Below are 11293 nucleotides of genomic sequence, written 5' to 3' on the forward strand. Positions count from 1 at the left end.
TGACCCGACCCGGCATGGTCCATTTGGGTTGCACTTCACCCAAACTGTTTATGGATAATTTTATGAGAATTGTATACTTACGATTTATTAATATATTATAAGTTATAATATATTAATATAAAGTCATGTTATTTAATTAGTTTTAATCTTGAATTAATTATGAATTAATTTAGTGATTAAAAGGAAGACTAATTAAATCATGGGCTATTATATTTATATGGTGTGGGCTAATACTCATTTGTTAATGGGCTAAGCTTATATGGAAGTCCATGGATGATCCATGGAACTTTTAACCCATGGATCCTTGGAAAGGAAAAGACATGGGTTATTAGGGTTTCACCCTAACCATGCACACTATATAAACAAGCTCATGTTGCATGAAATAACACCCTAGTGTGTGTATAATAGTGGTGGCCGAAATCTAAGAGTTAGTATACTCTCTCATACATTTTCCAAGTTTGTGGTGATTTGTGATTTCCATTTGAGGCATTCACATTATTGGTGGTTGGCTCTCAAACTCCAAGGAATCAACAATCAACAAAAGGTATGTAATTCATCTAGTTCTTTTATGTTTAAAAGTACCCCATGCCATGCTAGATAGGTTATAAACCTTGGAAAATAATATTTTGCATGTACCTTAGACAAACATAGATCCAAGGTTTATTAGGGTTGCATGTACACTTAGGAAGTGTTAGAATGCTCAAAACCCAACAGTATGATTGGTAACTGTATGTATTATGTGCATACTTGATCATTGATTGTTTATATGTCGACATATGGTGGTGAATGAGGGTGAGGTGTTGTGTGTTGTAGGCCAAGATACCTGATGCGGGGCGGCTGTAAGTCGTAGGCACGGAGGCTCGAGAAGAGCGGCTAGGTTGAGGCAGCATGCCAACAAACCCTGGGTATTCCAGTCTGATGACTGATTGGACCCATTGCATGTTGGCATTCTAGTCCGATGACTGATTGGGCTAGGGTATTCCAGTCGGATGATTGTTGGCCCGTTATGCATGCTAATACGTTTGTTGTATGGGGTATTTTGGGGGAAAATCACTAAGCTTTGAGCTTACCCAATTTTTTATGTTTTCAGGTTTTATCGATGATCGTGGGAAGGCGAAGGCGGTACTGTTCACACTCATCAGCAGCATTGAGGATTCCACATTTTTTATATTACTCTGATTTTCAATAAATGTATTCTGGAATAAACGGTTTTTCTTAATAATGGATTTATAATTAGGAAGGTTTACCTTATTTAAAAATGAAAATTTTTGTTTGTGAAAATGGGACGTTACAAGTACGATATAGTATTCCATTGGACAACCAGACATACTGAGTTCGATCAGTAGGGGTGCAAACGAGCCGAGTCGAGCCCGAGACTGGCCAGGCTTGCGCTCGGGTTTGTTTAATTTATATGAATCTCGAGCTCGGCTCAGTTCGAGCTTTCTTGTATTGAGCTCGGCTTGAGCTCGTAAAGAATTATACAAGCTCGGCTCGGGCTCGGGCTCGACTCGTTTTTTATCTGACGTGCCTAAATAATCTTAAGCTCGACTCGAGCTCGTTAAGAAGCTCGTTTACCAATACCCTAAATCCATAATCCCCTAATATGTTTTTATTTTAATATATATAAATAGTAATAAATTATATTATATAAAGGCTCGTTTAGGCTCGCAAGCCTAATCGAGCTTAATGACATAGGCTCGAGCTCGAGCTAGTTTAATAAACGAGCTTAATATTAAGCTCGAGCTTGGCTCAAGCTCGTTTAAAATCGGTTTCGAGTCGAGCTTTTAACGATCCAATCCCGAGTAGCTCGCGAGTAGCTTGGCTCGTTTGCACCCCTACCGATCAGGCAACTGAAATAGTATGTATGGTCATCTCCCATAGTAAGATGGAAACTATTGATTATTCTAGACGGTCTTGCGAATTATGTTGATAGTGTGGACTTATATCCCACAGACGTAGATGAAATGAGATACCATATTCACCAAATACTCTGATGGCTCGAATTGCCTTTATGACTTACATCAGCCAAGGAAGCCCCTAGTTGTGTAGTTAAACCATTGCTCTAAACGATTCACCAGGTGGTTTGATTCTTCATGATAATCGTGGACTAAGATTTATGAGAATCGGTTGAGATGGGTATGTATGGGTGTAATGTTTTATAAATATCTATGTCATGGGATATATCTATATTGTTTGGTAACTATTAGTTTTGTAGGTTTGATAATTATTAATTATTATCATAATAATATTACGAGGTTGAAAACCCTATGTTTCTCACCAAGTTTCCTAACATGAACCACTCTAATTATATGCATCACAGGTAACAGGGATAAAGTTGTTGGAACTTGATTAGTATGTTGAGTGATTAAGAGACAACCTGCAATAGTGATCAGGATAGTTAGGTCTTTACGATGTAATATATGTTGTGTATTGATTATGACATCCTTAGGATTTTTGTATTTTGAAACAAATTCAATAGGTTTTTACTTGTCGATACGAGCGTTGCGTTGTGAATTACGCATCGTGTTGATCGACGAACACGTCGTGTTCTGCAGATCAGTTTACCATTTTTAGTTTTCATTCCCATTTGGCCATCCTACTTTGCATATTAACTTCTGGTTTCTTATAGTAATCTTTTATACAACCACTATGGGTTCCCAGACATTTAGACTTGCTAAAACAATTGACTTCATCTATTAAGTTTATCACAATAATTTCATGGTCTTATTTCCCATCAAACTTTACTTATGAAGTTAAGAGCTCAAAAATGTCCATACACTTAATAATGAACCATGTAGCCTCCCAAAAATATTCTAGACCATAATTGGATCATACATTTTAAGCCTTCCTACTTCAACCCGATTATTTGAAAACTTAAAATCTAACTATGGAAGAACTATTTCATTTCATAGTTCTAATTTTTCCCTTATAGCCAAACATTCCATATGATCACTTAGAGATCAAGTAATCCTTCATGTTTTACATCCAAATTATTCTCAATGTATCAGTTCATGAATTAATATATTATTTACACATCTAGATGCTTAAAACCAAGTAGAATCTCATTATTTAACCGTTGAATTCTCAATTCCAGGTTTGATTCTCTTATTCATGAGTTTATGCATCCATAATGGATATATTGGAATAAAATCTCATTTATGATCGTAGAATATAATCCAAAATAACTTAACAACATCATAATCCCAATTTGAGATTTTAGGGTTCATGGCAAGATTTTACCCAAACATAAAAACCATCAAGTGAATGATAGAATTGAGCTTAGAATAATATAAAACACTCGGTAAGGGTTAGAAAACAAAAACCAAAGCATCAAAACTTGCTAAATTTGACTTCGAAATCTCACTCAAAATCCTAACTCGAAAATGAAGTCTACAAGGAGAGAACTGATGGGTTTATGTTACAAAAAATCTGATTTTTGGTGGAAAAACATAAACCCTAAGTTCGCATACACCCTAAGGATCTATGTTTTCAGTATTTAATGCAATAACCAATTGAATATCAAGAACCCTATTGGAACCCTAGTATTTTCGAAAATAATAAAAGGGTATAGAAAAACATACCTTTTGATTATACTAGTAGATAATCAAATAAAATCCTTCTTGTAGTCACTTGGAAGCTAGCACCAGAAATCTCGTGTCTCTGATGGTTCATACCCAAACCCTAGCAAGTTGGAGGCTAAAGAGGAGAGAGGAGAAGGGAGAGAATTTTTGGAATTCCTTTTGGAATTATGATGATCGAAAATATGAACCCTAAGGAGGGTGTATATAGGTGACTAGGAAGGTATTGGATAAGGTCGTTTCCTAAGATAAACCATTATCCCTTTTCTTTCTCCCTAAGGTATCCAAGGCTCCTTAATGCCCAAGGAAACCCTAGAACCTCTTTTAGAATTTGTCCACCCTCTTAGGAGGTTCTAGAATTGGTCGATGCTCAGTCTTTTGAACATTATCACCTTTAGTCCTTCCACTTTTAATTATTCCAATTAATCACAAAATTAATTCCAATTAATTTCTAATTAATTTATAATTAAACAATACAATTTATAATTAATATATTATTCTCATAATACATTAATAAATTATTTATTTTGATTTTTAATTTAATTTATTAATCATATATTAAATTAAGAAATTAGTCTCTCTCTCTCTCTCTCTCTCTCTCTCTCTCTTTCTCTCTCTCTAAATAGCATTTAAGTCTTTTACTAGGTTTGAGGACAACTAAAAAAGACTTGGCTTAGACACCTAATCCAACAAGAACTATACCTCAAATGATCCCAATCCTTGTTAATTAATTCAATCTCTCACTTGAACTTCAAAATCCAACTCTAAAGCTCCTTTTTGGAACTCAAATTTGTCATTCCCTCATCCTCCTCTCATCTTATGTTGAGATATTGCTCTTTGATCTATAAATTGATGACGAAAGGCATGATTCTTCACTATATCGTCATCTATTGCTTCAAAACACAGTCGGAGGTATGAAGTATCCATGGGGAGATTTCCCAACTACTCAAAATCATGATATGAAGAAATGAGTGAAATGGGAAACATCTTATTTGCTAAGAGTGCATGTTTGTCTATATCAGACCCAACTCCTATAAATGTAACTCTAACTTGCAAAGTTACCAGCCCTTCCTTCCCCACCGTGACTTATAACAAAATTGCTCACACTCTCTCAACTTGGTCAACTTGCTGGTCAAAGTCCAACTTTCGTCTATTTGACACTTCTAGTCCTTTTTCACCAATTTTTCCAATAATATTTTTGTTCCATCAAATTTAATATCAACCATCGCTATAATTACTAACTCATCATTTAACTTCAACTTTTATTTGTTTTGTTTATTTAAATAATTTTTTCTATTTAAACCAAAAATTCTAAACCCAAAAATCGGGTGTTACACTATATATTTTGGATGATGGATATGGGTTGCGTGTCTCTTTCTCTTTTTGGGTAGCATTTAACTAAGTTGTACTCGGGTGCTCGACTGATCTTCTTAGTTGGAAAAGGTTTATCATATCCGCCTGAACTGGACACGACACAATCAATGTCAGATTTTCAACATGGCCTAAGTGTTGGATGTCAATTTAGTAACAAGCTTCGGTCCTCCAAAATCGTTTAGGTTTGAGACATGACCCTGTTAACCTTCTTATTCTTCGTATCTAGCATCAAACTAGCTTATATGATATATGTAATAGATGCAACAATCTATTACAACATACCTCTAACACCCAATCAAAACCAACACCCAAATTGAACCACAAACTCACAAATCTAACATAAAAAAATTAATTGGGGTGATTTTTTATGTGAATTTTGCCCATATCTTCTTCATCCTCTGTTACAACATACCTCCAACTTTCAATCACAAACTCTCTTCATAGAAATGGCCAATTTGAATTAGGGTTTATGGAGGAGATAGGAGCAAAACAATTATTTATGTGAATTTAATGCTCGAAGTGTTATGTTGAACAACTCAAAGGACTAAAAATCGTGACAAAGTTATATTTCTGGCCAAAAAACAGGACATATAACCATAGGGACGAAAATGTAATTTATCCAAAATCCAAAATATTAAATATAGGGAGACTAGGTAAAGTGTATAAGATTTGTGTCTATTTCACTTATTGACGTGTTGACTAGGGAAACTAAATTACATGAGATATAGGGCGTGTTTGTGTGTCTCGTTTTGTTCGGTTTCAGCTTTCAAATACTCCACAAACTCAAAAAAAGTATCTTTACTTGTTTGGTAGTATGTCTTTTGCTTTTATTATTATCTATTTAAAAACATTAAATATCAAGTGAAATTACCGCTTTGCCCCATTATATAAACCGTTTATTATTTATCTTTTAAAATAATACCATTTACTTAGCAATTGATTTAAAATTTGTTTGTGTATTTACTATAATATATCTAAATAATGTATTAAGACTAGTCAACGTCAAACTTGAATATCTCAATATGATCCAACTCATTTGCATCATAGTTTAAAACAAATAAAAATGATAAAAAAATATCTAGATATACAGGTGTCCTAACCTTTTCAAAAAAAAGTAAAAAAATGACCGAATTAAACCACTTTACGTGACTTGCATCACAAATTTACCAACCCCACAAAAAGAAAGTGTAGTAGTTCTTTAATGCATACTGCATAACCTAATAACATGAGTGCCATTTTTGGATCAATTATCAACCAAACAAGAGAGAATAAATGGTTTGTCTAGTCTAAATCAACAATATATATATCCCAAAATTTGGTTTGGACCAATACAAAATCATAGAAACTTCGATCATCACAATTCACAAGATTGCCACTCAAGTCGACCCAACAAAAGGGGGTCCATGGTCCATGTGAAAGTTTGTCTTTAGTCCTAAAAGACTCTAGCGGACTGTTTTGGCTAAACTTTTCAAATGGGTCAAGTCAATTTTACAAACCGTATGGACCCCAAGACCTCCATCAAGTCAAGTCAAACATTATGTCATAACCCATCAAGAAATATTTGCATTATGTTGGAAGAATCTAGTAGGAAAGATCATAAACCTTTCTTGTAAACATACAGGTAGAAATAGGAGTATAATAATTGAGGTTTGGAATTTCACACATAAACCCATGATTTGAATCAAATCCTAACACATCTAAAATATTATTAGTGTTTCGCAGTTGACATCCAAATGAACATTGAAACAGATTAACATGGGTGGGTCAAATGGCATGGTTTACATTTTTTAGAAATTTTTTTAGAAAGTTGACTATTTAATTACTTTGTCTCCTATACCATGGAGACTCTTAGATATTGTATTGATAAGAATGATCATCATTTGTATATCATCTCTTAATTTATACAGTTCTTTTTTTAGCAAAACTAATCTAACTTATAAACTAGCTTATTGTAATTTGTTGTTTGGTGAAACTATAAAATTACTTTATTATAGCTTATAAACTAGCTTTTGATATGCCCTTAATTATATCTAATATTAGTTTATTAGCTATTTTTTATCAAACATTATTAATTTATAAGCTAGCTTATCAACAATAGCTAGCTTTTCAACTAAAAAAAGCTAACTTTTCAACTAACAAAATCTTAGTTGAAGACTAAGTGACACACTAAAGGTGCGTTTGGTTGTGGAAAATTTTTTTTGAAAACGTGTTTAGTTCGTTCAGTTTTTCAAAATTTTTCAAGAAAATGAAAATTTTCAGTTTTCTAAATTGTATGTAAATTATAAAAGTGATTTTTACAGTTTTCCAAATTTCTAAGATGGAAAATGAAAACTCCCCCGGTTTCAACCAAACGCGTTTTCTAAAATTTTTATTGAAAATTGAAAGCGAAAACTCAACTCCATTTTCTGAAAACATTTTCTTAGAAAATGAAAACAATTTTCCACAACCAAACGCACCCTAAACTTCGTAGAAAAAAAGTCTATGAATCAAAAAATAGAACTTGTGGTGAATTTGTTTGCTCTGTAATCAAGAATCGTAAAAATCAGCATCGATGGACTTTGACCAAGTAGGATTTATAAAAATGTCTTTGGTCAAACTCGGTAAAAAAATTCAATAAAAATCCACTCGGACATCAAAAATGGTCAAAGGAAAATAATATATAAAAAAACATCACAATAAATAAGATTAAATTATCAATTTTATCTATTCTCTTACCAAAAGAAACTCTCATACCTCACTCTCATCGATCATATACATTCATATTAACACTCAACAACTAAACACGTATATTATTCCACAAGAGTCGGCTACTTTGGATTTATATTAATTTCAGTTTGTTGTTCCACAAGAGTCTTCTTCTTTGGGTTTGACACTTGAAACTAATTGATCATATAATATAATTATTCGCCACTTTGGGTTTACAATATAATTTGTATTTAATGTCTTTTAAAACTAATTGCTTTACAACTTAGCGTCCTTGGGCTCAACTAGTCCCTAGATATATCGACTTCCGCAAGCTTCTACAAGTAAAAGAGATAATACACACATAAAACAAATTACTCAAGAAGTAAAAGGAAAAAAAAGATGAAAACATTTCCGAGTTGAAAGGTTAATCTTTCACACTAAATTTGATTTTTTGTGTCTCATAAATTTAAAGTCTAGTCTAGTCTAGCATTAACCTTGATATGCAAAGACACAGATTGGTGGTAAATTTCACACAATAAATAACACAAAAGCTTATTTCATTGTGCAACCAAAGCACACTCACTCTCTTCTTTGCACTATACAATTTTTTCCCCACAACAACAATATTACTCAAGAATTGCCTCCTTCTTTGCACACTCACTCATCGTTTTCTACGCTTTGGCTCAACCTACATAACCAAAAAAAATTTATAAAAAATAAAAAATATATATATACACACATATGGAACATTATTTAGGGTTTTATTAATTATTATCTTCTTTTCTGTCACGTTCAAATTGATAAACAATGTGATTTTTTTTTTTTGAAATGTAAAGGTAAAATGGTCATTTTGTCTCTCATTCAGACAGTTTATTCGGTCTAGACAAAAACCATTCAGCCACTTTACAGATAGAGGACTTAATATCATCTAGTAGCCTATGTATGAGGGTTTCTTTGTTTCCTTTTTTACTTGATAAAGAAAGACATGTAAATGAGGGTTTCCTTATTTAGTAACGACTAAACAGATTCTGCCCTTATGAGGAAAATGGATTTTCACCTTGACATCTGAAGATGGTGAAACTGGGAAAGGGTTCGATGGTCTTTTTGCATCATCATCAGAGGAACAATCTGAGCACAAAAACTGGTCCAATTTTTTAGCCTCTTCAATTGTCATACCCATGCAAGAAGGATGAAACCTGCACAATTTACAGAAGAAATTAAAATAAAACTTTACATATGTGGGGATGATTTCAACAGCCTATTTATACAAAATAATTAGCCAATATCCAACATGTTGTATATATATATATATATATATATATATATATATATATATATATATATATATATATATATATATACGATATGTATGTGTGTGGTATGCTTATGGGTTTATGGAAATCGATGTGATTCCTTTCTTTATACAAGTAGCTACCATTTTAAATGTTTTATTACGTTTAATTATAGAAACTGATTATGAGAATATTTTGTTTCTTTTTTTTTACAAAGTAAATCGCTAATGTATGTAGATGGGTAGTTGCGTCTTAAAGATTTATGGCAACATTTTTTTTATTATGGCAATAACATCATCATTATATTTGTACTTTAGTAGATTAGTAGAAGTAGAATTCTCCTTGATTATAAATTCATTATTAGCCCTAAGGGTACCCCAAAGGTTTCAACTTTCAAGCATGGGATACGTTCTTCTTCTTTATCCAAAATTATATACTTTTGAGACAAAAGATTATCATACCAGTCCTTGCATCCTTCGCATTGAACCATCAAGTCATCAGGGTTGTAGGGCATTTCACATTTGCAGTACCTTCATGTCAAAAAAGAACCCTAATTCGCACCATTAACAGATAAAAAAAAGCTTAGATAAGTTGTTAAAATTAAGAGCAAGATGTAGGACTCACACTGCAACACGATCAGGGGTGAAACCACCGGTAGCAGCCTTGTACTCAAAGCGACAGAAGTAGTCTTCAGTGCCAACATTATCAAGCTTCGTGTAGTTCTTGAAAGAGTGAACTATACATTTCCCTTCAATCGTATGAGCACTCTGCATATCATAGTGATCAGAAAGAAAAAGCTCTTTCACGCCATGAAATTGTCTTCGACCTCCGATGGACTCTTCAGGACGATAATACCACCTAACGCGAACCTTCACATTGTTTCTGTGATCCGCTTCAAGCTTTTCAACTCGAGCAACGTATGGAGGCTTATCGGAATCAGATGGCCGCATTAACACACAATCTCCAGCTGCGAAAACAAGTCAAATCGCCGTCAATACTAGTCGAAGCTTCAAAAATCAACACTTTAACCCTAGATAACAAACGCATGCGATATATATACACCCAATCCCGAATCCCCTTTCTTTTGAACAAATAAATGTTCTAACACATCTGTTTGAAAGATCCCTACCAACCAACCAAGTCAATGACAGTGAAAAATCAAAACCGGAAGAGAAATCTACCCACTGAATAAGAACAAGAGAGAGAGAGAGAGAGAGATGATATACGTCGAACAACTTTGTTTGTGCCCTTGATTGTGTAGGTATCCAAATCTTTCTTTCCAGGTTTCGTCTTCGCCATTGAAAGTCCCAGTCGATAGTTGACCGAAGATGCAAAATTAACAGAGAAAATGTCGGATTTTGTTAAATCGAAGATTAAAAGAGGTCTGAACAAGGGGAAATGAGGAGTAATGCGGAGGATTTGAGAATGAGAAACAGGGAATGGTGGATTTTCCACACAAAATTAAAGGGATAGAAGCAATGGAAACCCTAGATTTTAGGTGGTGTCGGAAGAGAAGAAGCGTCTGGACTCTGGAAGGGGAGGGGTTTGGTTGGGTGCGGGGTGTGTACCATAAGGAGGGGGGGTTTAAAGCATTGAGGGAAAGTCATGTTGTAGCGTCCACTTCAAAGCATGCAACATAACGGGACTGTTCTCGATGTTCCCAACTGAAATGACCGGCGTGTTTGAATTTTTTGGTCATCCCAATTTCAACAATTTCCTTTAGTTTTCCAAAAACAATAAAGAGCTATTATTATTAAGGCATGATAGTCATGAATCATTATATTATTGGTTAATTCGGAAAAATATTAATTTCAATAACTTTGTATACGTTGAATATGTATATAATAATATGGTATTTGATTTAGTTGTATTAAAAAGATTTCTAATTTAAGGATATCAGGTGTTGCTCTTTCTTTTTGAGGTCGAAGATTCATATGTCGTCTAAAACATATGAACTTATGAATAGTTTAAGAGTAGATCAGATTATCGTTAAAAAAAATAATAATTGAATAATGTTCTTTTAGAACTTTGTATTACATGCCTATATTGAAGTTTATGTGAAAAAATATATATACTCTTGAGTTTCTTTTAAATAATACTTTTGAGTTTCGTATTAGTAGAAATATATTCATACGTATAGACAAAGATTTGTAAAATAATTATGAGTATGTCCAATTGAAATGGGATGCGAGAGGTAAACGTGGTTTACTACAATACAAAAATGTACGACCATTCTTAGACAATTGACATTCGGCATAGCCGCAAACGCATCATATGAGTATTTGAAAATTTCTGAGATGACGGGTCGAGAATGTACATATCATTTTTGTGAGTATGTTATAAAGATTTACCGTTGCATATACT

At 33.4% G+C, this 11293-nt stretch overlaps 1 protein-coding gene across 1 annotated transcript; it reads right to left on the reverse strand.

Moving 5' to 3' along the window:
• Positions 1-8177: 8177 nt before the first annotated feature.
• Positions 8178-10489, reverse strand: LOC145138694 (chromatin remodeling protein EBS-like). The gene is made up of 5 exons (XM_079072734.1): positions 10156-10489; positions 9554-9896; positions 9391-9459; positions 8695-8833; positions 8178-8325 (listed from the first exon to the last, which is right to left on the reverse strand). The coding sequence occupies exons 1-5, from the start codon at positions 10226-10228 to the stop codon at positions 8299-8301; spliced, it is 651 nt and encodes a 216-aa protein (XP_078928860.1). The 5' UTR covers positions 10229-10489; the 3' UTR covers positions 8178-8298.
• Positions 10490-11293: the final 804 nt, after the last annotated feature.

The sequence above is a fragment of the Lactuca virosa genome, chromosome 9 (assembly GCF_052849685.1).
Source record: "Lactuca virosa cultivar CGN04683 chromosome 9, Lactuca_virosa_CGN04683_v6, whole genome shotgun sequence".
NCBI lineage: Eukaryota > Viridiplantae > Streptophyta > Magnoliopsida > Asterales > Asteraceae > Lactuca > Lactuca virosa.